The sequence below is a fragment of the Acanthopagrus latus genome, chromosome 14 (genome assembly GCF_904848185.1).
Source record: "Acanthopagrus latus isolate v.2019 chromosome 14, fAcaLat1.1, whole genome shotgun sequence".
In the NCBI taxonomy this organism is placed as follows: Eukaryota; Metazoa; Chordata; class Actinopteri; order Spariformes; family Sparidae; genus Acanthopagrus; species Acanthopagrus latus.
In genome coordinates, this window is record NC_051052.1 from 7060779 (window position 1) to 7088163 (window position 27385).

Sequence of the window (27385 nt, forward strand, 5' to 3'; positions counted from 1 at the left end):
GATGTATGGTATTGAATGTAAGGTGCAATTTTATGGTTTGTAAAGTTGAGTAGAAGGTAACTGAGCAAGAATCGGCACACTTTCATATCTGACCTGCCTTTAGCCAGGTTCCACCGAGATTTGAACTCAGATCACTGGATTCAAAGTGATCCACACATTGATCAGGTACATCTGAGAGGGGGATCAGTGGAACTTACAGAGTTAAAGTCTCTAACAAACACTCCAGTCACTCTGACTTCACATCATATATTTGTTTATTTTACATTTTTGGAACCAAACAAAGAAATCAGCCTCCGTTATACACACTCCCCAAACATTCTTCTGACCCATATATATATATATATATATTTTTTTTTTTTTTACTTTTATTATTGTTTATTGTGATGTTAATGTCCGTTGGCTGCTGTGGCAAAGACATTTCAATAAATATGTGGTTTTAGTTTTTAAAAAAGCATACATGAGGACATATAGATGGTAGAAACATTGTAGCGAGGACTAAATAATAAATAACAAATGGGCTCTGTGGGATTTGCGGTGATCAACTTGTCAGTAAGTGGCTCGTTCCATCCACTAGATGGAGCTCTTGAGCTGAGAGCGTTTGTCTCTCAAACCAGGGGCGTCAGAAGTGAGGGGGACAAATTGTTGAGAGGTCTATTGAGTGATTCATTATCCTCTCGAATTCAATTGCACCCCTTCTTAGTGGCTAAAGAACCACAAACAGCACAGCACCAGGGGACTGACTTCAGGTCTTTATAATGACATGCTATCAAAATCTAAAATCAAAATCTAAAGCTGCCAAACTCTGGTTGAGTTGACACAAAATGACCCTCAAGCATCTACAGGGTGAGTAACCAGATTATTGTCCTGCCCCCATCCAGAATGGCCCAAAGGGCAAAGGAAGCGCGCTTTGACAAAAAGCTCGCCCCTGAGCTGTTGTGCTCGTACCACAGAGGCACTGTGGAGAGAGCTGGGGTTCAAAACTGACTTTTTTTAAATCTACTTTTATCTGAAGCTGTTGTAGAAGTGAAATCCAAATTTCATGACTGTCTAGTTATGGTTTTACACTGGGACAACAGCACAGTTTGGATTTTTATATCTTTATTAACACAACCAACTAATGTTATTTGGATCAAAAAATATTATCTTTGATAGACTTTTTCATTTCAAATGTTATGGACTCTTGGAAGAAAGTGTGCTCGATCACTTATAGGCTAAATATGAATCGCTATTTTATCATATTTGTCTTAAATCCAGCTCCATTGTAGCAGGTAAAGTATATCCTGACAGGTTGGAATATTAGAGGCAGACACTGTTCCCCCTCTGTTCAAAATGAAAGGAGGCTCACACATCTTTCAAATTTATACGCCAGACTTATTTCCCAACAACAGGTAAGTCCTGTGAATTTCAGCTTGATATCATAAAATTTGACTATTTAAAACAGTTGAAACGCATCCTGACGGCTTGGAATACTGCTGTCAGATACTGTTCTCCCTCTGTTCAAAATGGAAAGAGGCTCACACATCTTACAAATTCATATTCCTGACTTCTTTCCAGACAACAGGTAACTCCTGTGAATTACAGGCTGATATCATTCAATTTGACCATTTAAAAAAGGGGAAACACATCCTGACATCTTGGAATACTACTGTCAGATACTGTTCCCCCTCTGTTCAAAATGAAAGGAGGCTCACACATCTCTCAAATTCATACTCCTGACTTCTTGGCCCACAACAGGTAAATCCTGTGAATTTCAGGCCAATATCATTCAGTTTGACCATTTAAAACAGGGGAAATGCATCCTGATAGCTTGGAATACTACTGTCAGATACTGTTCCCCCTCTGTTCAATAAGAAAGGAGGCCCAGACAATCATTAAAGACTTCAATATCTTAAAAAAAAAAGATAAATAGTGTGTTTTTAGAACATTGAATAATAATTCTAAGTCAATAAATTAAAATTTAATAGGAAAATATACAATATTTAAGGGACAGCTCCCAGATGTCCCTCAAGACATACATTTAAAGTTCAAATGAAGCCGGGAGGGTGGAGGGGGTCAGGAGGAGGGCCAGAGTCAAAGCCGGGAGGGTGGAGGGGGTCTGGAGGAGGGCCAGAGTCAAAGCCGGGAGGGTGGAGGGGGTCAGGAGGAGGGCCAGAGTCAAAGCCGGGAGGGTGGAGGGGTTCAGGGGGAGGGCCAAGGTTCAAATAAACAAGGTGGAGGCGAGAACTGGGACCCACTGGGAACCAGGGACGGCGCAGCCTTGAACTCGCCGGAGGGCGACGACGAAGGCGTAGGCGCGGCCTGGAACTCGCTGGAGGGCGACGACGAAGGCGTAGGCGCGGCCTGGAACTCGCCGGAGGGCGACGACGAAGACGTAGGCGCGGCCTTGAACTGGCCGGAGGGCGACGACGAAGACGTAGGCGCGGCCTTGAACTGGCCGGAGGGCGACGACGAAGGCGTAGGCGCGGCCTGGAACTCGCCGGAGGGCGACGACGAAGGCGTAGGCGCGGCCTGGAACTCGCCGGAGGGTGGCGACGAAGGCATAGACGCGGCCTGGAACTCGCCGGAGGACGGCGACGACGGCGAAGGCGAAGGTGCAGGCTGGAACCCCCTGGAGGCTGGTGGTGAAGGCGTAGGTGTGGGCTGGAACCCCCTGGAGGCTGGTAACGAAAGCGAAGGCGAAGGTGCGGGCTGGAACCCCCTGGAGGCTGTCGACGAAGGCGTGGGCTGAGACCCACTGAAGACCGGTGGCGAAGGCATGGGCTGAGACCCACTGAAGACCGGTGGCGAAGGCGTGGGCTGAGACCCACTGAAGACCGGTGGCGAAGGCGTGGGTGCTGCCTGGAACTCGCTGGAGGTTGGTGACGAAGGCGAAGACGTAGGCGCTGGAGGCTGGTGACTGGGGACCACAGGCGTAGGCGAGGGCTGGAACCCGCTGGAGGCTGGTAACGAAGGCGAAGGCGAGGGTGCGGGCTCAGACCAACTGGAGGCCGGTGGCGAAGGCGTGGACTGAGACCCACTGGCAACCGGTGGCGAGGGCGTGGACGGAGACCCACTGGCGACCAGACCACTGGCTGGGAAACCCTCAAGGTTCTTGGCCGGACCACCGACGGAGTTTTGCCGGGAGCTGGTGGTCTGAGAGCCGATGAAGGGTCTCTGGCAACAAACGACCTCGGCCGGACCCCTGACCGAGGAGCACGCACTGGACTCGGCCGAGCCTCCAACCGAGGAGCAGACAGTGGACTTGGAGTGAGACTCGGCTGGGTCTCCGACCGAGGTGCAGGCAGTGGACTTGGCGTGAGACTCGGCCGGGCCTCCGACCGAGGTGCAGGCACTGGGCTTGGCGTGGGACTCGGCCGGGCCTCCGACCGAGGAGCAGGCACAAGACTTGGCGTGGGACTCGGCCGGGCCTCCGACCGAGGAGCAGGCGCAAGACTTGGCGTGGGACTCGGCCGGGCCTCCGACCGAGGTGCAGGAGCAGGCGCTGGACCTGGCGTGGGCCTCGGCCGGTCCTCCGACCGAGGTGCAGGAACTGGCGCTGGACCTGGCGTGGGCCTCGGCCGATCCTCCGACCGAGGTGCAGGAACCAGACGTGGCGTGGGCCTCGGCCGGTCCTCCGACCGAGGTGCAGGAACTGGCCTCGGCCGGTCCTCCGACCGAGGTGCAGGAACTGGCCTCGGCCGGTCCTCCGACCGAGGTGCAGGAACTGGCCTCGGCCAGTCCTCCGACCGAGGTGCAGGAACTGGCCTCATCTGGACCGCCGACTGAAAACCACTGGCTGGTGTCGACCGGACCGCCGACTGGGGGCCACTGGCAGGTGTCGACGGGGTTGAGACTGAGGCCTGGACTGGGAGCTCGGCTGTGGCTGAGGCTGAGGCCTGGGCTGAGAGCTCGGCTGTGGCTGAAGCTGCGGCCTGGGCTGAGAGCTCGGCTGTGGCTGAAGCTGCGGCCTGGGCTGAGAGCTCGGCTGTGGCTGCGGCCTGGGCTGGGAACTCGGCTGTGGCTGTGGCTGCGGCCTGGGCTGGGAACTCGGCTGTGGCTGAGGCCTGGGCTGGGAGCTCGGCTGTGGCTGGAGCTGAGGCCCCTGAGCCTGACTTCAGGGAGCCAGGACGTGGACGGGCTCGTCGCTTTCTCGGTGGGGGCACTTTGTAAGCAAGCCGGGTTCCCCAGAACGGAGACACTTCGGCTGTGGCATGGGCTGAGGCTGGAGCTGTAGCATGAGCTGAGGCTGGAGCTGTGGCATGGGCTGAGTCATGAGCTTCAAAGAAAAGTTTGCTCGCGGCTATCTGGCGCGCCCTGCTAGCAGGATTCGTCACAAAGTCCTGGTACCACCTGATTATCTCCAGGCCATTCACTGCTGGGTCCTTGTTATACGGCCCGGTCATTCTGTCCGGTTGGGGAAAAGGGAAAACTATGAAAGGGAAAGGTGGATCCAAATGCAGTGACACCGGAGGCAAAATCAGGAGAACAAAAATCGAGCTTTTATTTAAAGCTGTTACAAAAAAAAAACAAAAGCAGACAAAAGGATCAAAAGGCAAAGTAGCAAACAAAACCAAACAAAGTAGCAACGAAAACAACTAGACAAAGTACAAATCAAAAAAATCAAAGTCCAACTCAATCATAGAAAACTCAAAACCAAAAACATACCAAACGGACATGGAGCATGAGCATGGAGCATGGAGCATGGAGCATGGAGCAGCGAGCATGGAGCAGCAAACAGAAAGCACAAGACAGAAAGCACAAGACAGAAAGCACAAGACAGAATACAGCAGACAGAATCCAATGACCAGACAAAGAGTGAGGGGAAACACAGAGACTAAATACACAGACACTAATGACATGACGAGGAACAGGTGAGGAGAGAGGCGGAAGGAAGCCAGGTGAGATAATGAGGGGGAGGAGCACAGAGGAGCAGACCAGGAGGGAACAAGACAACAGACAGAGGGAGCCAGAGGGGAGAACATAGGAGAACTTAAAGGACACATGAGGGCAAGGAACATCAAAACATGAGACACAAGACATGGAGAAAGCAAAACGAGACACAAGACATGGAAAAAGCAAAACATAACACAAGACATGGAGAAAGCAAAACCTAACACAAGACATGATACAAATATGTAAATCAAATACAAGAAGCCAAAAACCAGAAACAAGAACAAACAAAACAAGAGTCATGACAATGGCAACTGCAGACGTAGGAGACCCATCGGCATTTTGGATTTCCAGTGAGTATATGTTAACAACGTTCGCGTTGTCAACAAAAAAGCCACAGTTTGCAAGCTCTGCAGAAACTAGATGGCAGGTTATTTTGTTTAGGTTTCCAATTGACTGAAGATATAAGTATTGCTACATTATGTTGTTAATAAATGTTTTAAATTTGACAATGTAGTGTGGTACATTGCGAAGAAAGGTCAGATATTATATTGCTTAAAAGTCTAGTCTAAAAATGGCATAGCAACCTGTGCTTGAAAAAAATGACAGTGAAAATCGAGATTCAAATTGAACCGTGATCTTAGAATCGAAAATTGAATCAATTCGAGCATTTGGAGAATCGTGAGGCCCCTAGTAAAAAGGATATCAGTGAATGTTGTTCTGAGGTTCATGGGAAGTCGTTCCCTGTGTTCTTAGAGAGCTTGGGCTAGATACCGGTTCCTGATCTGGGTCTTATTTACATATTTGTAAATCATCCATTAAAATGTCCACCAGTTAAACGTCTTCGCACCATCCACGCCAAAAGGGTCACCGTCAGCGGGGCAAGAGGGTCACCATCCATGGAGAGAGAGATTACAAAGTGACCCGAGACCCGCTCAACCGACAACACAAAGGCTCCTTTAAGAGCCACCTCACTCTAACCTAGAGAGCTTTTTCCTCTGTGGTTCACGTGGAATCATTCGAACTAACTAGTTTACCAATTTCCAGCTGACTGCACCATACCTGAGGCAACTGTAAATTCTATCAAACCACGGTGACACTGACCTGTGGCTCGGATGCAATTGCTGGGTCTGGTATGGTTGGGTCTGATCCTTTTACAAGGGTCAGCCAGTACGTTTACATGCACAGCTTTGTCAGATTACAGCCATAGTTCCAGCCATAGCCATTGCCATAGAAAATCGAATTACTGGCTGAAGCGTGTCATACCCCGGTACGATAGGTGGCGCTGTACCCATTTCAACTAGTGGTAATAGAGCCACGTCCGGCTGACCTCTTTACGTCACCATTAACAACAAACTCTGCCTCGGCGTTTGAGAGAGATGGCGTACGGAGAGCAAGACAAAGCTACATCTTTGTACATTTAGTATATGGTGTACATGATGATTACACAAACTAGATGCACAATGGCTCTCTTGCTTATGTGTTTATATGTGTACTCTTGCTTGCGGTTATTTCGGAGGACAGACGCCACTGCCGTCCGTCTATTTCCGGTTCAGGGCCCCAGGAAAAAAATCTCCAGCCTGTGCAGAACGCAAAAATCCGATCCGATCTGATGGAACATATACATGCAGGAGTAATGCGACTATCAATCGTATAATCTAGGTGTATTAATCCAACTATGAGAAATCCGATCCGGTCCAATTTTAGTCAGACTAAGGTGTACACATACATCTTAAAAATCTGATCATAGTCGGACTAACCCAGTAATTTGGTTTTCTCAAGTTGTAATGTAAACGCACTGTGTCGAGGCAAAGCCAACTTTGTGCTGACCCTCATTACTGAAGCAGTCCAATGTGAAGTGGTTAGCACGCACATACAAGCTAACTCGAACCGCAGCCAGAACGTTTTCATAATATGGGACATTTAATGATTTTCAAAATGAGTGCCGTTGAATTTCTCTGTCACATCGAAGTCGTCAATCTTTGCAATTTAAAGTCAGTTTGTTAATTCAGACATGAAAACAAAGAGAGTTTGTTTGTTTAGTTTCTTTATTCATAAAAATTAATTCAAAATGTTGAATATATACTTATACATATGTGTACAAATGGCTAGCAAGGTTTCGTTAAATGAAACAAACATTGTTGTTGTTGCTATGGCAACATCAAAGAATGACATCAAAGCATGAGAATCCTTTGACTCAAAGCCCCGGTGATGTCATAGAATTTAGAATGTTGGAAAAAGGTTTAGGTAGGTTGTCTGACCTTATATCTGCCAGTTCTGCTAAGACCATCGCAATGGATCGTACACAGAGTGAGAAAATGAGCAAGGAGGGAGAATACTTCGAGGATGATAACAAAAGAAAACGGAGAAGCGGGAGGACTCGGGGTCGGGTAAAAAAGAGACTTTTGAACAGCCTAGACAGGAGAGATCTGGAAATGTCCGGTGAACCTGAGGTGATGCCTGAGGTGCAGACTTTTCACAGCGAGATCCTTCAAGACACATCGCAGGAGAAGAAACAGTTCGAGAATCTGAAGTCAGAGATCCAAACCGTCTCAGGGACACAAACAGAAGAGGCTCACACAAAAGCCGAACCGCTAGAGGTTGATTGTGTATTTGAGTGGTTGGAGGCTCCGAAGCTGCTTGAGAAACTGTCAAAGAAAGAGGCTAAGACGCCTCTAGAAAGTACCCAGGCTTCCCATCAAGTCCAGCTGGAAGAGCACAGAGAGGAAACCAGGGAGATCGCAGCTGCCCTTAAAACAGCAGAAGAACTCCTGGAGACTCAGCACCTCAGCAGGCAGCAGGAAACAGCCACCACGCTGAATGGTCACAGTGAGGAAAACTGGCAGATCACATCGCAGCTGAACAGCATAAATGAATGTCTGCAGGCTGAGCGCTACTACTGGCACAATGGGAAATACTGCCTGTTGAGGGAGATAGAAGAATCTGGAGCACTCTATGAGGTTCAGCTGAATGAACAGAAACGCAAGAACAAAACCCTCGCGGCCACTTTGATGAATGTTGAGCAGCAGTTTGAGAGTTGTCAGGTGGAGTGGCAGGAGGAAAATGCATCCCTCATTCAGGCAATGAGACAGGAAGCAAATGAGGTCGTGGAAAGATCTCAGGCTTTCCATCAAGTCCAGCTTGAGGAGCACAGAGAGGAAACCAGGGAGATCGCAGCTGCCCTTAAAACAGCAGAAGAACTCCTGGAGACTCAGCACCTCAGCAGGCAGCAGGAAACAGCCACCACGCTGAATGGTCACAGTGAGGAAAACTGGCAGATCACATTGCAGCTGAACAGCGTAAATGAATGTCTGCAGGCTGAGCGCTACTACTGGCACAATGGGAAATACTGCCTGTTGAGGGAGATAGAAGAATCTGGAGCACTCTATGAGGTTCAGCTGAATGAACAGAAATGCAAGAACAAAACCCTCGCGGCCACTTTGATGAATGTTGAGCAGCAGTTTGAGAGTTGTCAGGTGGAGTGGCAGGAGGAAAATGCATCCCTCATTCAGGCTATGAGACAGGAAGCAAATGAGGTCGTGGAAAGATCTCAGGCTTTCCATCAAGTCCAGCTTGAGGAGCACAGAGAGGAAACCAGGGAGATCGCAGCTGCCCTTAAAACAGCAGAAGAACTCCTGGAGACTCAGCACCTCAGCAGGCAGCAGGAAACAGCCACCACGCTGAATGGTCACAGTGAGGAAAACTGGCAGATCACATTGCAGCTGAACAGCGTAAATGAATGTCTGCAGGCTGAGCGCTACTACTGGCACAATGGGAAATACTGCCTGTTGAGGGAGATAGAAGAATCTGGAGCACTCTATGAGGTTCAGCTGAATGAACAGAAATGCAAGAACAAAACCCTCGCGGCCACTTTGATGAATGTTGAGCAGCAGTTTGAGAGTTGTCAGGTGGAGTGGCAGGAGGAAAATGCATCCCTCATTCAGGCTATGAGACAGGAAGCAAATGAGGTCGTGGAAAGATCTCAGGCTTTCCATCAAGTCCAGCTTGAGGAGCACAGAGAGGAAACCAGGGAGATTGCAGCTGCCCTTAAAACAGCAGAAGAACTCCTGGAGACTCAGCACCTCAGCAGGCAGCAGGAAACAGCCACCACGCTGAATGGTCACAGTGAGGAAAACTGGCAGATCACATTGCAGCTGAACAGCGTAAATGAATGTCTGCAGGCTGAGCGCTACTACTGGCACAATGGGAAATACTGCCTGTTGAGGGAGATAGAAGAATCTGGAGCACTCTATGAGGTTCAGCTGAATGAACAGAAATGCAAGAACAAAACCCTCGCGGCCACTTTGATGAATGTTGAGCAGCAGTTTGAGAGTTGTCAGGTGGAGTGGCAGGAGGAAAATGCATCCCTCATTCAGGCTATGAGACAGGAAGCAAATGAGGTCGTGGAAAGATCTCAGGCTTTCCATCAAGTCCAGCTTGAGGAGCACAGAGAGGAAACCAGGGAGATTGCAGCTGCTTTGAAAAAGGCTGGGGATTTCCTGGAGACTGAGCACCTCAGCAGGCCGCTGGACAACCACGCTCTGCTGGAGATAGAAGAATCTAGAGCTCTATATGAGGTTCAGCTGAACGAACAGATATGCAAGAACAAAACCCTCGCGGCCGCTTTGATGAATGTTGAGCAGCAGTTTGAGAGTTGTCAGGTGGAGTGGCAGGAGGAAAAGACATCCCTCATTCACGCTATGAGACAGGAAGCAAAGGAGGCTGTGGAAAGATCTCAGGCTTTCCATCTTGCCCAGCTTGAGGAGCAAAGAGAGGAAACCAGGAAGATTGCAGCTGCCCTGAAGACGGCAGAAGAACTCCTGGAGACTCAGCGCCTCAGCTGGCAGCAGGAAACAGCCACCATGCTGAATGGTCACAGTGAGGAAATCTGGCAGATCACATCGCAGCTGAACAGCGTAAATGAATGTCTGCAGGCTGAGCGCTACTACTGGCACAATGAGAAATACTGCCTGTTGAGGGAGATAGAAGAATCTAGAGCACTCTATGAGGTTCAGCTGGATGAACAGATATGCGAGAACAAAACCCTCACGGCCACTTTGATGAATGTTGAGCAGCAGTTTGAGAGTTGTCAGGTGGAGTGGCAGGAGGAAAATGCATCCCTCATTCAGGCTATGAGACAGGAAGCAAATGAGGTCGTGGAAAGATCTCAGGCTTTCCATCAAGTCCAGCTTGAGGAGCACAGAGAGGAAACCAGGGAGATCGCAGCTGCCCTTAAAACAGCAGAAGAACTCCTGGAGACTCAGCACCTCAGCAGGCAGCAGGAAACAGCCACCATGCTGAATGGTCACAGTGAGGAAATCTGGCAGATCACATCGCAGCTGAACAGCGTAAATGAATGTCTGCAGGCTGAGCGCTACTACTGGCACAATGAGAAATACTGCCTGTTGAGGGAGATAGAAGAATCTAGAGCACTCTATGAGGTTCAGCTGGATGAACAGAAATGCGAGAACAAAACCCTCGCGGCCACTTTGATGAATGTTGAGCAGCAGTTTGAGAGTTGTCAGGTGTTGTGGCAGGAGGAAAATGCATCCCTCATTCAGGCTATGAGACAGGAAGCAAATGAGGTCGTGGAAAGATCTCAGGCTTTCCATCAAGTCCAGCTTGACTGGCAGAAGGAGAAAAACTCCCTGCTGAACGAGATAGAGGAATCTAGAGCTCTCTATGAGGTTCAGCTGGATGAACAGAAATGCGAGAACAAAACCCTCGCGGCTGCTCTGATAAATGTTGAGCAGAAGCTGCAGAGTCATCTAGTGAAGTGGCAGGAGGAAAAGACATCCCTCATTCAGACAACAGAGGGTCTCGAGAAGATGCTGCAGGAAAAGGCACAAGAGTGGGAGGAGGTAGAAAGCTCCATGAAGTCCCAGCTGGAAGATCTCAGGAGCAAGAAGAAGAGGAAATGGTACAGAAGGTTATTCTGTCTCGCCTGAGCCACGCTCAGGAGCTGACAGAAGGCTGACTTAAACATACGCATTTGTTCTCCCTGAGCAACAATTGGTTTTCCCCGGGTGCTCCGGTTAGCCTACCTTAATTGAAGAAGAAATTCTTTAATTAAAAGAAAAAAAGTTCAGTTGGTTCAGGTGTGTGAAACTGTCACAAATCTACGAGAACAAATGCGCAGAGACCCAGCCGTCCAAGGAGAGGGGATCTCTCTCTGAATTGCCTTTCCTGAGGTTTCTTCTCAAGTCCTTTCAAGGTTCTGAGGTCGTCAGGTGCAGTGGAAGGAGGAAAAGTCATCCCTCATTCAGGTCACAGAGGGTCTCAAGAAGACGCTGCAGGAAAAGGAGCAGCAGTGGGAGGAGAAAAAAAGTTCTATGAAGACCCAGCAGGAAGATCTCATCAGCAAAGAGAGGACACGAGGAAGAAATAGTTCAGAAGGTTCTTCTAGTGGCCTGATCCACGCTCAGGAGCTGACAGAAGGCTGACTTAAACACACGCATTTGTTCTCCCTGAGCAACAATTGGTTTTCCCCGGGTGCTCCGGTTAGCCTACCTTAATTGAAGAAGAAATTCTTTAATTAAAAGAAAAAAAGTTCAGTTGGTTCAGGTGTGTGAAACTGTCGTTGTGTGTCACAAATCTACGAGAACAAATGCGCAGAGACCCAGCCGTCCAAGGAGAGGGGATCTCTCTCTGAATTGCCTTGCCTGAGGTTTCTTCTCAAGTCCTTTCAAGGTTGTTTCGAGGTCGTCAGGTGCAGTGGAAGGAGGAAAAGTCATCCCTCATTCAGGCCACAGAGGGTCTCAAGAAGACGCTGCAGGAGAAGGAGCAGCAGTGGGAAGACGAATAAGTCACACCTCTTTCTATTGTGTTTTAGTGCTTCCTTTATTTTATCTGAATGCATTAATGATAATCGTTTTCTCAATAGGCTCCATGTCATCTGGCCCAGTGATTCCAAACCAGCATCAAATCGTGTTCCTAAGTGTGACAAATAAAAGACACCACTTTTTTTGTATTTTATTGCTTCCTCTATTTTATATGAATATTACCATGCACTTGGACAACACAACACATTAGATACAAAATGGAATGAAAATAATGAAATGACTGTAAATTTGAGAAATTGTATATAGAAATTGAGATATTTTACTTTAAGAGCACATGTGCTCGTTGGGAAAAATGCCAGCGAAGAGCCCTGTCTGAGACTGCTGTCAAATTTGAGACCATGTTCAAGAAAAGATACGCTGACACAGAGGGAAGGCAAATTAATGAAAGACTGGAACAAGAGTACACATTTGTGCTTAATGGAGACAAGCAGGAGAATGAAGGAAGCGAGATTTTGCCAATCTACTTCCACGCTATTGTTTTCTTAATTTGCTTCAATTTTCTTTCTGCTTCAGTTTTTTTCCCATTATTTATTTATTTATTTATTTCCTTTATTTGATTTCACATCTTCACATCCCAAAGGTGATTCTTTCCATTACGAAAAAATCATAAATAATGTCGTAGCAGTTCTCTGTAGATGGGTCGTCTGGCTGAAGCCATTTCCACGTAATTGCTGTTCTAGCAGCAGAACTTAGGATACCAAATAAGTGTTTTGTTTTAATGTTTGTAGACGTTGAACGTAAAGGGCTAAAGAGGAGTTCATCCCACTTCAATTAACACATCAACAAGTCAGAATTGTCATTTGTTTTACTTGCCTTTAATTAATTTTTCATGTCAAAGTATTGTTGTAGATAGCGGGATGCCCAAAACTTCTGAAAAATAAGTAGACATTACCGTATTTTAATTCTATTTTTTTTTTTCACGGGCAATATATGTTGTCTGTTGGAGGGCCCGCCACTGACCGTGACTGACAAACGAACTGGACCAATAGCGGATAATGTAATGTGAATATTTGATTGGTTTAATGATTTGTCTGTGAAGTATTCTTGGGAAAACTAACCAATAGACATTCGAGCAGAGGCGAGAAGGGCGGGTCCATCTGAACTATAAATTGAAGCGTTGAGCACGTAAATTCGCGCTAATATAGAGCAGCGAAGTCAGTTGTGCAAGGCTCACATAACTCCAGAGAAAAAATGAGGGAAATCGTGCATATTCAAGTAGGGCAGTGCGGAAACCAGATTGGTGCCAAGGTTAGTAAATTAATGTATTCAACTTTTGAGTATTAAATGGAGTCATTTTGCCCAGTAACACCAGTTTTATTGTCTTTGGGCCGGTGCTCCCGTTCTGTGAATACCTTGAAGTATAGATGAATAAAAACACATTTTCATATATTCCTATATTTATTTTAGTCACGATTTCTGTTGAAATATTGCCATTTGTCTGTTGTAGCAAAAGTTAAATCTTTAAACTGTCATCTTAAATGTCAGTTAAAATGTTAAAAACGGTTTTTCTGTAAGTCAAGCTAACTATTGTCAGTTAGATAGCTGACTGTCAGTTAGCTCATCGTTAGCTAACTAACTGACGGCTAACTGACCAGTTAGTTAGCTAACAGTTAATCTCCGTCATCTTACTGCAATGCGAACAATAAGAAGTATTTGTCGTCTGTAAAGTGTTTCTAAGGAAATACTGAAATATTACTGAGGTGTTTGTCTGAAATTGTTTTGTAGGAGAAACACGGAGGGAAAAGGGTTTCAGCTAGGAATTTTTAAATTCATAGCTGTTGAGTCACAGCCAATAGGGGGTCGTGGCGCAGCGCACGGAAGAGGGCAAGGCGGGAAGTTGTGTTTAAAGCCATTCAATAATAGGCGTTGATTAGATCTGACATTTAAATGCCTATAATACATAACTGGAACAATCCACATAAATGAATAAAGTGTTTAGATTTGTTTAAGAATACACAAGGTTTACATATTCATATTTTTATAGTTTTGGGAGGTGATCAGTGATGAGCATGGCATTGACCCAACTGGCACATACCATGGTGACAGTGACCTGCAGCTGGACAGGATCAATGTCTACTACAATGAAGCCTCAGGTAAGTGTAGCGCATTTCTGATTTTATTTGCACACTCTGAGACTATTTTTCCTTTTTCCCTAATGTCTCTTCTGCTTTTTGTAGGTGGTAAATATGTCCCCCGCGGAGTGCTGGTTGATCTGGAGCCAGGCACCATGGATTCTGTGAGGTCTGGACCTTTTGGCCAAGTCTTCAGACCAGACAACTTTGTATTTGGTAAGTTTGTGTGAATTTAACAAAATGTTCAACTGACACTCATTATGTACCAAGAGCGCCGTGAGGCTTAATCTTGATTCTTGTCTTCCAGGCCAGAGTGGTGCTGGCAACAACTGGGCAAAGGGTCACTACACTGAGGGTGCAGAGCTGGTGGACTCTGTCCTGGATGTGGTGAGGAAGGAGGCAGAGAGCTGCGACTGCCTACAGGGTTTCCAGCTCACACACTCTCTGGGTGGTGGTACAGGCTCTGGTATGGGCACCCTGCTCATTAGTAAGATCCGTGAAGAGTACCCCGACCGCATCATGAACACATTCAGCGTGGTGCCCTCCCCAAAAGTATCCGACACAGTAGTTGAGCCCTACAACGCCACGCTATCCGTCCACCAACTTGTAGAAAACACAGATGAGACCTTCTGCATCGACAACGAGGCCCTGTACGACATCTGTTTCCGCACACTCAAGCTCACAACGCCTTCATACGGTGACCTCAACCACCTTGTGTCTGCTACCATGAGCGGTGTCACTACCTGCCTCAGGTTCCCCGGACAGCTCAATGCTGACCTGCGTAAGCTGGCTGTAAACATGGTGCCATTCCCCCGTCTGCACTTCTTCATGCCAGGCTTTGCTCCACTCACAAGCAGAGGCAGCCAGCAGTACAGATCACTCACTGTGCCAGAGCTCACCCAGCAGATGTTCGATGCAAAGAACATGATGGCTGCCTGCGATCCACGACACGGCCGCTACCTGACAGTGGCTGCAATCTTCCGTGGTCGCATGTCCATGAAGGAGGTAGATGAGCAGATGCTGAACGTGCAGAACAAAAACAGCAGCTACTTTGTTGAATGGATCCCCAACAATGTGAAAACCGCTGTCTGTGACATTCCTCCCCGCGGCCTCAAGATGGCGGCCACCTTCATTGGTAACAGCACAGCCATCCAGGAGCTGTTCAAGCGCATCTCTGAGCAATTCACAGCAATGTTCAGGCGTAAAGCTTTCCTCCACTGGTACACAGGTGAGGGCATGGATGAGATGGAGTTCACTGAGGCAGAGAGCAACATGAATGACCTGGTGTCTGAGTACCAGCAGTACCAGGATGCCACTGCTGAGGAGGAAGGAGAATTTGAGGAAGAGGGTGAGGAGGACCTGGCATAAATGCCATTTCTACAAATCTATGCTGTTGCAGTGTTACTTAGCATTCAAAGTCTTGCAAGTTTTCAGTGTTTCGTTGGCTGTTTGTTTTGAAATAGTGTAGTTTTAATGTGCTAATAAAAGTTATCCTGCATATTTGGTGTCTTTGGTTTTCCTTCTGATATTAGTTATATGCATAGTAAAGTGATGGGAAAGTGTGATTTTTGAGTTGATGCACTTACTGTACATGAAGTGTTGCTACATGTCTGGTATATTGCTAGAAATGAGCCATCAAAAGGAGTGTACTTTGCCATTACATAATTTGTAAGAATGCCTTTAAAGCAAACCAGGAATGCATGTCATGCTGCTAGTGCTCTGTAATCCAAGCTACAGTTATATCATACAGTTGAACTGGAGATCAGTGCAGATGAATTTACAATACCAGATCAAAGTTAATTAACTACTGCACAAACATCTTTGTTGGATAACATAATTAATTGTCAGAATATCAGATAATGTGTGTGTGTGTGTATATATATATATATATATATATATATATATATATATATATATATATATATATATATATATATATATATACACACATTATCTGATATATATATATATATATATATATATATATATATATATATATATATATATATATATCCGAATTACATTCTGGATATCTGGTATAGTTTTTCATTTTGAATGTCTGAAATGAAAATTATGACAAGTGACAATTGCAGATATCCAGAATGTAATTGTGGATATCTGAAATTGAAAGCCCAATACACATGAATGGCAAAAGTGACGTCATTTGTCCTAGGAAGAATGCTGTTGTGGATATCTGAAATGTTGTTTTTGACTAGGAAGAATTGAATCACAGATATCTGCAATACATATCGTCTGGCTATTAAATGTTAAAACGGCTTGGCCACATGGCCAGTTATGCAAATTGGGCGATGACGTCATTCAGCGACTTTTAGAGACTTTTAGGAGAGCCAATAGCGACTTTCCTTGCTGAGGAGGCGGGTGCCAGTCAAACAGACGGAGGCGTTGGTGGCAGTGATTGAATCGTTTGGTATCAGCTGTTCTCCTCGTTTCTCGGACAATTTACTGCATTTTTTTAGAGAAACAGCGGGCCGAAGCTGGAGACACCCTGCAACTATGTTTGACTTGAAGAAGAGGAATAGTCTGACCCTGAACTGCCATGAGGCGGAGGAGTTCAGACGAGTGGCGGTCAGGCGGAAGGTTAAAGGTGCTGCGATGGACCGCAACTCCTCGCATACAGGTGAAGGAGCTTTCTTTAAAAGACGAGTAAAGATTTACAGATACATTTTTAAGTGTTCAGGCGTTTCACAAATTGGAAAGCGACTTCAGCCGATGGTTCAAAATGTTTGACAGGAGACCTCTTTGTGACAGTAACGTTAGTTAAATAGCATGTTGCTTTTCACCTGATAGCTCTTTAGAATGAACTCTAGCTCATTTTGGCTAGGTGTGTGTTTAAAATATGAACCAGTGCGCCTGTAGACAAGGTATTTATTCCAAATAATGATAAATAAATAAATAACAGTACTTGCTGGTATTTGCTAGAGTTGGAGCCTGCAAGATAACTCCAACTTGCTAGTAAGAATTACCTTGCTAACAGTAGAAACCTGAGTCACCACAGATGGGGGACCTGGTTTTAGTAGGCTTTGTGGCAAAAGTGGGTATGATGGGTTATTCTGCAAAATAGAGCTCAAATCAGAGTATTTTCCATTATGTCAGAAAGCTGCTGGTGTTCAAAACCAAAAATGATTAAGTCAGCTGTTACTTAATTCTCTTGTTCTGTAAGAAGTTGTGTGCGCCTGTATGTGTGCCTGTGCATGAATGTTGGCGCCTGTTAGCCTCTTAACTTGTTGGATTACTCCGCTGAAATCTCTTTCTCCTGATTCAGCCTGGACCTTGCACTGTGTGTCTTGAGACCAGCATTTGTCAATCCACACACACACACACACACAAAGCTGCTCTGTTCCCCCCATTGAGGCTGAGCTATCTGTTCAGATTAAAGAAGTGTGTTCGCTCCAATGGTACTGTCAGATGCAGGATTCAACAGTGCCAAGCATCCCTTCATTGGCTTGATGCGCTGTAATGGGCTGTTTCAACGTGCTCAAGTTGAAACAGCCCGAAATGTAAGATACTAAAGAATCCCATATAAGAATATATACCTGTGTTTCTGATTCTGACCAGCAGAGATGGAGGGAAAGAATGAAAGAAGGAAACATGTTGCTGAACTTTTCATGCAAGCATTTTAATTGGAGCCCAATCAGTTGATCTGTTGGCTGATCACAGATATATCTGTATCAGCAGATATGGATTTTTTTTTTGGGGGGGGGGACGGGTTAAAGAAGACAGTGTTGGAAATGATGCTTGGAATGATTTATAATTATTGCATTCAATACATTTGGAGTGAAGCGGGCTGTTTCAGTTCCTGCCTCTGTCAGTATTGGATATCTGTCTCGTTACCTGGATATCTCTATTTAACCACAAAACGTTATGTTTAATCAAGGGCTGCAACTAATGATTGTTTTCATTTATTTCTCTATTACTCGATAAATTGTCTGGCATAACAACGTCAGAAAGTTGTGAAATATGTCCATCAGTGATTTCCAAATGCCAAGATGAGATCTGCAAACGTCTTGTTCTGTCCACAACCAGAAGATATTTAGTTAGTAGTAAATAATTAAAAACTCAAAAGGGGGCGTGGGGCTCAAATGATTTTGTAGTTTTCTTTCAAGCGTTTGTGCTCCGCCTCGATACAAGATTCTGGGGGAGTGATGGCACTCTGTTTTTGCGTTGTCAAGTATTGAACGTTGCCTCGTAGACGCTGACGTGACTCGATTTGACTGTCAGAGGTCAAACAGTGTGGAGAAAAAGAGAGAAGTTAGAAAGCAGAAGTATGACACAGTTGAGAAAGTAGGCTTTAGCCAGCTCCATGTGACAGCCAAATCTGTAACGCTTCAGCGGTGCCAGGAGCAAACAGGAAAGCCCAAGTTAGTTATACAAATCACGGATAATCTTGCATAAGTTTGGAATTAAACCGCAGGTAAGCGCACAGTTACACAGTTTGAAAATAGTACATTTCTTGTGATGTGAGGATGTCGGTGCACAGATTTCAGATGATTTTACAATGTACAGTCTTGTGGTGATGATCCTTCAATTAAACACAAAACCAGTGCAAACAAGAGTGTAAGTTGCAAGATTTGACTTAAGTTCAAAATGTAAGATTTGTAAAATCATTGCACTAGCTGGCTTAGTGCTACAGTGTGTGATGAGTACATGTATGAAAACGGAGTGGAAAGAATATTTAGTATATCTTTGTGTTTTACCCACACGGCAAAAAGTGTTGAAACAATTGGTTCTGAGGCTGACTAAGTCCACAATACTTTTTTTTTTTTTTTCATTCATGAAGATCTCAACATTTAAGGGGAATGTGTGCAATTGCTTTATTTCTTCTCACAGAAGACTTTTCCCTGCAGTGAGGGGAACCAACATGGTTGTGTATCTATTGTTGTTCGAGTCGTAACTGTTTGTGTATTTATTTTTAGCAGTGAGCTCCGGGGTGTGTGGCTCATACAGCTGCGGTCGAGCTTGTGACAGCATCTGTGGATCAAACCCTCAACTCGGTGCAGAGGAGGACGTGAAGAGAAGCCCCGCTAAAGGATCACCTTTCAAACCACAAGGTAGGTACATACAACTGAACAATAAATGCTGTCCATGAAAGCCTATTACTGTAAATAATGCTCAAAAAAATCCTGATTGTTTGACATCACAGCTTATCTTTATTCAGTGTTTTCTGGACTATATTTTAGCAGCAGGCTACAATACTTGGACAAGACTTTGGACACAGAATATTTCAAGTAGAGGCATCACAATTCAATTTGATTTTTAACATTAGCTTATTTTTCAGTGCTGACTGTTACGCCATTGACTGAGTGTCACATCTGTAAAAATCAACAGATTATTGGTTTAAAACCTGCATTTAATTTACATATTCAGATTCTTCAAAAACAGGGGTATTGTACAAAAACCGTTTGACTTTATCCTGGTGGCTTTTTCCAGGTTCAATAAAAACAAGTATCAATCCTTCGAGGATTCAAAAATAAACAACAAATGATAAAACGTTACAAAGTTCAGCTTCTCAAATCTGTGCCAAGTCAATCCTCTTCCTAAACAAATCAATGAAGGATCCTTGGTGATGTGACCGGTCCTGTTCAGTTCAGAGTAACAAGTAAACCTTTGTCCCCAACATGTCAATCAACAATCTCTGAAAAAGAAAATAAGCCGATATCTCTGATGCTGATGGAGTTGCATCATAGGATACAGGATAAGATGGCTGTATCAGGTTTAATGTGTTGTTTTTTTTTTTTTTTGATGTGCATGATCAGATGGCCATGGAGAGGGGAAATACTAGGAGAATCACCAGTCCTGCTTTTGATTTTGACAAATTTTGTAATTGAAATTTTAGCGCTGTATAATTTAGCAAAGTGTGCCGTTTGTCTCTCTGCAGTGCCTCCTAAACCAGCTCACCTCCAGAGTCCTCTGAGGGCAGGACAACCTCGAGCCCACAGTCCTACAACAGGAAAAGTACTACCTCAGCGAGTTAATGGCACAGATCAGGACAGTCCTGACAGAGGAATTGCACTTTGTGTTCCCTGTATCAGCCCAACACAGAATTGTCTCAGCTCCCCAAGTCCTGTCAGGGGAGGACGGAACGGTTTTTTAAATGGTGTGTCTGGACTTAGCCCTGCCAGACACACTCAGAGGATTCCAAATCTTACAAGCAGTCCAGTTTTCGGTTCTCCAAGTCCAGGCAAAAGAGGCCTTCAGAGCTGTAGCCTGGTAAAGGAAGGAGGGCACAGCCCTGCAAAGTTGTCCCCAAGGAACCATAGCCCACTCGCAGGGAAACTGCGGACCCCCAGCCCTGTGCAGTGGAGGATGGGGAGCTACAGTCCAGCCAAGAACTCTAAATCCTGGTTAGGACTGCCCCGAATCCCAAGCTGCAAGATGGATGGAAAAGGGAGAGGCACGGGGAAATCTTTGAGTGTGCCTGACTTGATCGTTTACATGGATGAGAGCAGGTTCGATTTAGAATTTAATTATTTTTCAATTTGGCATTGATGTATAGAATTTTATTACGTCTGAATATTATTCGACTTTGAAATGATGGTTACATTTTATTTCAGCAGGGTTCCTACTGAAAAAGCCGAACGCTCACCACTGAAAATGCTGCAATCACCCAACTGCAGCGGGCAAGGCATCACCTTCAGAGTCCCCGTCAACAACAGACTCAATCATTCTACAAGTGAAGTCTATATATCAAGCAGTGGCAAAGAGCATTCCCCTACAAACATGGATGCCACGGTGCAGGGGAAAGATTGTACAGTGGTAAATGTTAAAGGAACAAATGATGGAATGGAAGAAGGCAAGATGCACAAAGGATACGGCTCCAAGTTTTCCTGCCAGTGGAATAAGGCAACTACAGAAGACGGCAGGATTTACAAGGAGTCTGAAGGTGCACAAAATGAGGTGGAGGAGAAGGAGGAGGAGAGGAAGGAAAGAATAGTAGGTGAGCCAAAAGATGAGGAGAACCCAGAGCAGAAATTGTACAAGATTGCCAATGAACTCCTGCAAACAGAGAGGGCCTATGTGGCTCGACTCCACCTGCTAGACCAGGTCAGTGCGTACAGTGTCCCTCCATTTATTTAAAAAAACACAATTCACTTGATGTAAGATACAACTAGAGCATGACTGCTTATATTTCCACAGTTCTTAATGATATGAAGTGGCATAGATGTCTTTTACTGCCACATTCTCATCCAACTCCTGTCCTCATGCAGGTGAACTGGTTTATGCATCACCACATAGTTGTTGGTCTTGCGAGATGGAAAATTTCTCGTGTTGAAGATCAGTAACGTTCAGGTTGTCTCAACTGTCACCACAGGTGTTCTGCCTTCGCCTAACAGAAGAGGCAGGCCGAGGCTCATTTCCTCCTGAGGTGATCAGAAACATCTTCTCCAACATCTCCTCCATCTACTCCTTCCACGGCCAGTTCCTGCTCCCTGACCTGGAAAACTGCATCAGCCGCTGGTGGGTGTTCAGGCCTGTCCTGGCTGATGCTTTTCTTTTTGGAGTAGACATCAGGATTTTCAACCAAAACATAAAATACGATGGGTTTTAGGCACTGTAAAATTATTTTCTGTCCCCTCCCCTGAAATTTGGAGAATATACATCTGCCAAAAGTGGAGCCTACAGGCCAAAGCTAGCCTACCATAAGGTTCAGGTTGGCCCACTAGATGTTTCTAGCAAAAAATAACCACTTTTTTGCTGCTTTTTAAAATTTGAACAATCCCTATTTGTAAACCACTTCTCACAAACTGTGCATGGAGTGCAGAGTGACCGTATGTGTAGGAAGTCAGTCAATTGAGGGAACCTGAGTACTATTTTGCATCTTAACGAAACAATACAATGCATTACACTAGGTGCTTCCTTTTGGCTGGTAGCCCAACGTTACATTTCAGTTTCGACCCTCCAAGGGGCGTCAGTTTGGACACCCCTGCTGTACTTTATAAGGGCCAAAACCTCAGAGGGTTAACGTGACCTTGGCTGGTAACAACTTTGAATTAAAGCTGAAAGTCAGAACTTTCTGTTGTACTCATTGCAAAAACAAAGAGTCTCTGTCCAAGACCTTGTAGATGGCCTTGTACTGTAGCTCTGGAGCAGGTCTATTCCACTACCTTTTTTAGAAGGGTCAGATTTGAATATAGGTGAAGAATCAAGGGTAGGACTTTTAGCCTCCTTTACAGATGTCTGACCGCTAAAGCTCTGCAGGAAAACAGTGCGCTTCAGAAAAATTCTTAGTTCCTACATTTTAAAAGAAATGTGTAAATGCAGATGTACAGTAAAATGTAAAAGTCTTACAACGAGGTTGTTTGCTCCTCTAAAATTTTCCTTGCTTAAATAGCCCGAGTTAATACTTTACAATGAAATAAGAGTGTTTTGGGGTTTTTTTGTGCTTAGCAACAGACATTACTAAATGGCCTGAATGGACTAATTGGCCTACAATGAACCTACAATGAACCAGTGATCAGTTAGGTTGTTAGAGGGCTGCATTCGGCCCACAGGCTTCCAGTTGAACTGCTCTGCACTTGACCTCTGACCTCCCCATTTCCATCAATCTAGGAGTGAGAGCCCAGGCCTGGGGAAGGTTATGCTGCAACATGCACCCTTCCTGAGGATGTACGCTGACTACGTCAGGAACTTTGACCAGGCCATGGAGCTGGTGAGGACCTGGACAGAACGCTCCTCTGCCTTCAGGAACATCATCCAGGACATACAGGTAAAAACACTCAGCAGCAGACTGATCAGTACCTATTCCTGTGCATCTGAAAATGTAGAGGTCTGAGCTGAATGTTCTGTGTGTATTGTCGTGGGTTTTTTTTTTAGAGTCGGGAGGAGTGTTGCAGCCTGACTCTGCAGCACCACATGTTGGAACCAGTCCAGAGGGTCCCACGTTATGAGATGCTGCTCAGGGATTACCTGAAGAAACTGTCAGAGGATAACCCAGATTATGAGTTTGCTCACAGTAAGTATCCTTCACCAGTGTCTTTATAGCCATCTATTGTTGCTTTTGCCTTATTGGTCTGTCTACAAATATGCTTGGTCTGAGTGAGCTTGTGTTAGATTTGGTAGCTGTCATAAATTTCCTGTCTGTCTTTGAGGGTTAATTTGGTCTTTTAATGAGGAGAATGAACTTTCCTTTGTCTCATCCTACAGAGTCCTTGCAGACCATTTCCATGGCAGCAACCCACTCAAACAGCGCCATCCACAGAGCTGTACGTTACCATCACATACCACATATCTATCTAATAGTTTGGTTTACCTATGGATTGATTATATTTTTGGAAATGCTACTGCTACATAGTAATGGTCATATTAATACAGATTGAATGGAATATTTTTAATGTTATAGAGTTTTTCTGCTTGCTTTTCTTTTCTTTTTTTTTTTTCAAATATTACATTTCATTTTCACAAAAAAATATACCCCGAATGGAAACACTGACAATTTAATTTCAGTTGTGCTTTCTACATTGTTTTTCAATGTTTGACAGTTGACTGGCTTCTTAATTTATTAATTAGGTAATTCATTTTATTGTGCCCTCTTCTTTTTGCAGTGGTATAATTATTTCCTAACTGCAGAATTGGCGCCACCTACTGTTAAATTCGATGAACCAACTCCTAATAATCACTTTACAATTGTGGATGGAAACGAGCATTAATTTGTAGTTTCTTCTGCAGATTTTCTGGAAATCTGGTTAAAATGTGCCTTGCATTTGGATGGAAACACAGCTAGTGATTCCATGCTGATGTGTGTGTTTTAATGTTTCCCTTTGTCCCTCTGCAGGAGAGCCTGAAGCGGCTGCTGGAGATATACGAGATGGTTGGAGAGGAGGAAGTGGTCAACCCGACCAACGATTTCCTCAGGGAAGGTCGGCTGCTCAAGCTTGCTGCCAGGAACACATCTGCTATGGAGAGGCACCTATTCCTGGTTAGAACACTGATGTACAGACATAAACTGCTGAGACACTTTGTCTTTGGGTCTTTTTGTTGGGACAGTGATTGATAATCTGCCATAAACCCTCTAATTTTCTGTCAAGCATAGTTTTATTTAAATTGCACAATGTTATTTGAGATAACAGCACCTTAAAGTGTAATGTATGGACTGCTGGCTATTAAAGGAACTTTGGCACATAACTTGTCTTCACAGTTCAACAACTTCCTGCTGTGCTGCACTCCTAAGTTCAGCTTGGTTGGCCAGCGTTTTACCGTGCGCTGCAGGATTGGAGTGGACGGCATGCAGGTGCAGCAGACAACCAATGACGGCCACCCATACAGCTTCCAGGTGTCTGGAAAGGAGAAGACCCTTGAGCTGCAGGCCAGGTGTGTGCACAGTAAAACTGTAGTGTGCATCAAACCAGCTGGCATCATTCATTTATACCTCTACCATGGTTATGTCGTTTTAGGCTCTTCTTCGGTTGTCCGAGACATTTCATGTTGTAAACCCCTCTATACATGTGTTATGATTAAAGAACACGTACAGAGGAATGTGCAGCCTTGGTAGAGAGTTTTCTAGTTATGAAGCAGACATAATGTGACCTGTGAACAAATTTGAATTGAAGTTATTCTTTTTCTCTTTTTTTTTTCAAGCTCTGAACAAGACCGAGATGAGTGGCTGAAGGTAAAAGTGTATATTTATTCAGTGTTTGGTTCAATATATTAAATATTACACGGGTTGGTTAAATATTCAGTGGTGTCAACTGAGGTTTCTAAAGCAAGTGTTTATTCCCAGGTAATTCAAGGAGCCATTGATGTCTTTCAGAAGAAACATGAAACTTTCAAATTGGCTTCAAAGGAGCTCGAGGCAGAAGAACCAGTAAGTTTGATATTCAGAAGAAGGGTTTCTGTATTTATTATATATTCGGGAAATTATTAAGAATTCCAGCTAACCAAGCTTAACGTTCTCTAGACGGAGGAACTCGGCAGACGTGCCCCCCGCTGGATCAGAGACAACGAGGTGACCTTGTGTATGAAATGCCAAGAACCTTTCAACGCGCTCACCAGGAGAAGACATCACTGCAGAGCCTGTGGCTGCGTGAGTGACCAGGTGCCATAGCTTCAGACACAGCCTCATTTTCGGATAATATAACCTAGATGGCTCCTCTGCCCCACAGGTGGTGTGCTGGAAGTGTTCAGACAATAAAGTGGCTTTAGAGTATGACGGTAACAAGCTGAACAAAGTGTGCAAGGCCTGCTACTCCATCCTGACTCAGAGAGGGGAGAGGGTGGAGGGAAAGAAGAGACGAATGCTGGAGGTAAGCCTTGTGTGTTTTCTAAAGGTTATGACAAGCAGCTTTCAAATCAATGATGGTTACCATTGTGGGAACTAGATATACCTTTGATACCTCTGTCATTGAAGAATTGCAGTAGGGCATATTCTGCACAGAAAATGCAAGTCTGCCTTTTTTAGGAGCATGAAATACAACTTAACATGGATGGATTAACAGAATTGTGTTGATGTGTGTGTTCCAGTCGGAGGTGTCTGCAGTGTCCCAGGACGGCATCATGAGTGGCTTCCTGCTATACGGTGACAACCCCAAGACCTGGCAGCAGGTGTGGTGTGTTCTCAGCAGGACTGAGCCCCTGACCCTCTGTCTGTACGCTGCTCCACAGGTAGGCATCTGCGGTAGAAAATAATGTTAATGTAACAATGTGGTGAGCTGTATTATTTTTGAATTTATTATGTGAGGAACTATTACACTTTATTTAATACTTTAACTTATGATGCCACGTACTCGTCGCTGTATGCATTTGTCATTTGAGTAACTGTCTCTTGAAGATATGCGTGCAGTGTTGTCATGTCGCCAGAGCCAGTCCCCCGTGACGAACATGCAGTGTTAGAGTTGGCATCTGTAGCAACACGGCTAAATGTAAAGGCTACAAAGTGTTTCCTTACCTGCCTCTTTATTTATGAAGAAAACCTCACGAAAGGCCAAATTTTTAACAACCGTATCTACAGAAAACCAGAATATTTTGTGAAGTCGTTATGATTTTGACTTTTTAGGAGTTATTTATAACTAAACAAAGCTATTCTGTTGAAGGATGAGAAGCCCCTGTCCTGTATACGTCTACTTGGCTGCAGCGTGGAGGATTCCCCTCAGGAGCTCCAGGGTCACCCTTGTTTCTGTTTAAGCCAATCCAGAACAACCCATACTTTCTCCTGCGATGGCTCGGACCTTAAACGGAGCTGGATGACCGCCCTGAAAGCTGCGGTGACAGGCAGGATCCCAGCAGGTTCACTCAGCGGCTGTGACATCACCAGTGGCTCCAAATGTGGTATTAATGGTAATGTGACCGGCGGAAGAGACTCTAGCGATGAGGAATTTATCATCATTGGCGAAACAGAAAACCACGTCCTCATATAAACATACTGCAGCAGATGAAACAAGTCCATTGATGTTTAAGACGGTAGCTTTAAATGGTGTGTGATGGAATGAATGAAATTTTCAAATGTAATTCAGGAATGTAAAGGTTGTTAATACATGATATTCAGACTGAGACCTGCGTTTCCTTATAAGTGGCGATGCACTTTATTTCTGAAATGGTTTACAGTAAAATAAATAAAGTGAAGGTGTTTTAACGCGAGTCAGACTATCCCTTCAACTACGGACACAGTTGCTTCAGCTCTGTACAGGCTGTCTAAGGTGCCATGCGATGTGTGAAAATATGCTATGTCGTTTTCTTACAGCGGACACTTGAACACGTAATTGCAGTGAGTGTTTCAGTGATAGACAGAGGCTCCTGTGGGATCATAATTGCCTTATAAAACACATTCAGCTGATCCCATTTCTTCACAGATAATGTTACAACAATTGAATATTTACACTCAAAATGATTTACAGCTTAACAAACTAAAAGAACTGAACACATTAAAAACAAAAACAAACCTATATGGATAAAAATGATCAGTTGAAAACAGAGAATGACAATAATATCCTAGTTTGTTGTGATATCTTTTGTGGCGGATAGAAAGCCTATATAGTAACCAAAGCACCAACTTGGCTTGGTGTGCAGCATGTTTCGATCCAAAAGAAGAAGCGGCATATTAGAAAAACATGATTACGACGTTAATCGAATAAATTGCTTAATTTTCAGCTAACGTATTTTTATGTACCATAGGTGTTACAATAATGGAAAGTCCCAGAAATATCGACCTCGCAGTTCTCTGCAAATTACTAAACTACACCTGATCTATAGAGGTTTCCAGACTGAAAGATATAAAATTAAAAATTGCCATCAAAGGGAAAAGTTGCTCAAAGCTGCATTAATCAACATGTTTATATTAAAGCAGCTGCAAGGAACTTTCATTTTTGTTGATCCTGTGGATTAAAGCAGTAAGAACACCCAACGCCTCATGTTGTAAAGATCTTCATCTAGTGTGAGCATTTGTAATATTCCTGTTTTAACATCGTGTGGAGGATGCCCAGGGATGAGGTCATGTATTTGTAGCTATTGTGGGATTAATAGTTGAAATATGACTAAGCAAATGTTTTTTTTTAGTTCCGTTCATACACCTAGGTTACTTGTAAGCCTACAGCTAACGGGTTAAGCTGCTCGGTAATAGTAAGTTAGAGCTAAAGTTATCAGCATTCCCAAGTA

General features: G+C 44.7%; 4 protein-coding genes across 6 annotated transcripts; 3 read left to right on the plus strand and 1 right to left on the minus strand.

The window, feature by feature from the left end:
* Positions 1 to 126: 126 nt before the first annotated feature.
* LOC119032885 (vegetative cell wall protein gp1-like) lies at positions 127 to 4382 on the minus strand. The gene is made up of 3 exons (XM_037122507.1): positions 4327 to 4382; positions 2509 to 3295; positions 127 to 171 (listed from the first exon to the last, which is right to left on the minus strand). The coding sequence occupies exons 1-3, from the start codon at positions 4380 to 4382 to the stop codon at positions 127 to 129; spliced, it is 888 nt and encodes a 295-aa protein (XP_036978402.1).
* A 2753-nt stretch (positions 4383 to 7135) lies between these two features.
* Positions 7136 to 11839, plus strand: LOC119032416 (interaptin-like). Its single transcript, XM_037121561.1, has 2 exons — positions 7136 to 10952; positions 11420 to 11839. Exon 1 carries the CDS (start codon positions 7164 to 7166, stop codon positions 10815 to 10817), a length of 3654 nt encoding a protein of 1217 aa, XP_036977456.1. The 5' UTR covers positions 7136 to 7163; the 3' UTR covers positions 10818 to 10952; positions 11420 to 11839.
* Positions 11840 to 12799: 960 nt separating this feature from the next.
* On the plus strand, positions 12800 to 15283 carry LOC119032419 (tubulin beta-1 chain-like). The gene is made up of 4 exons (XM_037121567.1): positions 12800 to 12959; positions 13696 to 13804; positions 13889 to 13999; positions 14091 to 15283. The coding sequence occupies exons 1-4, from the start codon at positions 12903 to 12905 to the stop codon at positions 15149 to 15151; spliced, it is 1338 nt and encodes a 445-aa protein (XP_036977462.1). The 5' UTR covers positions 12800 to 12902; the 3' UTR covers positions 15152 to 15283.
* An 858-nt stretch (positions 15284 to 16141) lies between these two features.
* Positions 16142 to 26371, plus strand: LOC119032417 (FYVE, RhoGEF and PH domain-containing protein 4-like). Of its 3 annotated transcripts, none has more exons than XM_037121562.1 (16): positions 16142 to 16421; positions 18718 to 18852; positions 19680 to 20250; positions 20356 to 20845; positions 21114 to 21259; positions 22352 to 22508; positions 22616 to 22754; positions 22946 to 23004; positions 23574 to 23717; positions 23937 to 24109; positions 24377 to 24407; positions 24519 to 24602; positions 24696 to 24821; positions 24901 to 25041; positions 25259 to 25399; positions 25828 to 26371. In XM_037121562.1, the coding sequence occupies exons 1-16, from the start codon at positions 16298 to 16300 to the stop codon at positions 26149 to 26151; spliced, it is 2985 nt and encodes a 994-aa protein (XP_036977457.1). In that variant the 5' UTR covers positions 16142 to 16297; the 3' UTR covers positions 26152 to 26371. The 3 variants fall into 3 exon arrangements, with proteins under 3 accessions (XP_036977457.1, XP_036977458.1, XP_036977459.1); XM_037121563.1 differs by having other exon boundaries at positions 20359 to 20845; XM_037121564.1 differs by having other exon boundaries at positions 18721 to 18852.
* The last annotated feature ends 1014 nt before the right edge of the window (positions 26372 to 27385 follow it).

Bases quoted from the DNA above. Each gene is read 5' to 3' on its own strand.
- LOC119032419 (XM_037121567.1), top strand. From the start codon at position 12,903: ATGAGGGAAATCGTGCATATTCAAGTAGGGCAGTGCGGAAACCAGATT. The intron at 12,960-13,695 runs GTTAGTAAATTA...ATATTTTTATAG, and splicing joins GAAACCAGATTGGTGCCAAG to TTTTGGGAGGTGATCAGTGA. The intron at 13,805-13,888 runs GTAAGTGTAGCG...TGCTTTTTGTAG, and splicing joins CTACTACAATGAAGCCTCAG to GTGGTAAATATGTCCCCCGC.
- LOC119032885 (XM_037122507.1), bottom strand. From the start codon at position 4,382: ATGACCGGGCCGTATAACAAGGACCCAGCAGTGAATGGCCTGGAGATA. The intron at 3,296-4,326 runs GTACCAGGACTT...GGCCGAGTCTCA, and splicing joins GGCCTGGAGATAATCAGGTG to CGCCAAGTCCACTGCCTGCA. The intron at 172-2,508 runs GCCGCGCCTACG...TCCCCCTCTCAG, and splicing joins CACCCTCCGGCGAGTTCCAG to ATGTACCTGATCAATGTGTG.
- LOC119032417 (XM_037121562.1), top strand. From the start codon at position 16,298: ATGTTTGACTTGAAGAAGAGGAATAGTCTGACCCTGAACTGCCATGAG. The intron at 20,251-20,355 runs GTTCGATTTAGA...ATTTTATTTCAG, and splicing joins GTTTACATGGATGAGAGCAG to CAGGGTTCCTACTGAAAAAG. The intron at 23,005-23,573 runs GTACGTTACCAT...GTCCCTCTGCAG, and splicing joins ACAGCGCCATCCACAGAGCT to GAGAGCCTGAAGCGGCTGCT.
- LOC119032416 (XM_037121561.1), top strand. From the start codon at position 7,164: ATGGATCGTACACAGAGTGAGAAAATGAGCAAGGAGGGAGAATACTTC.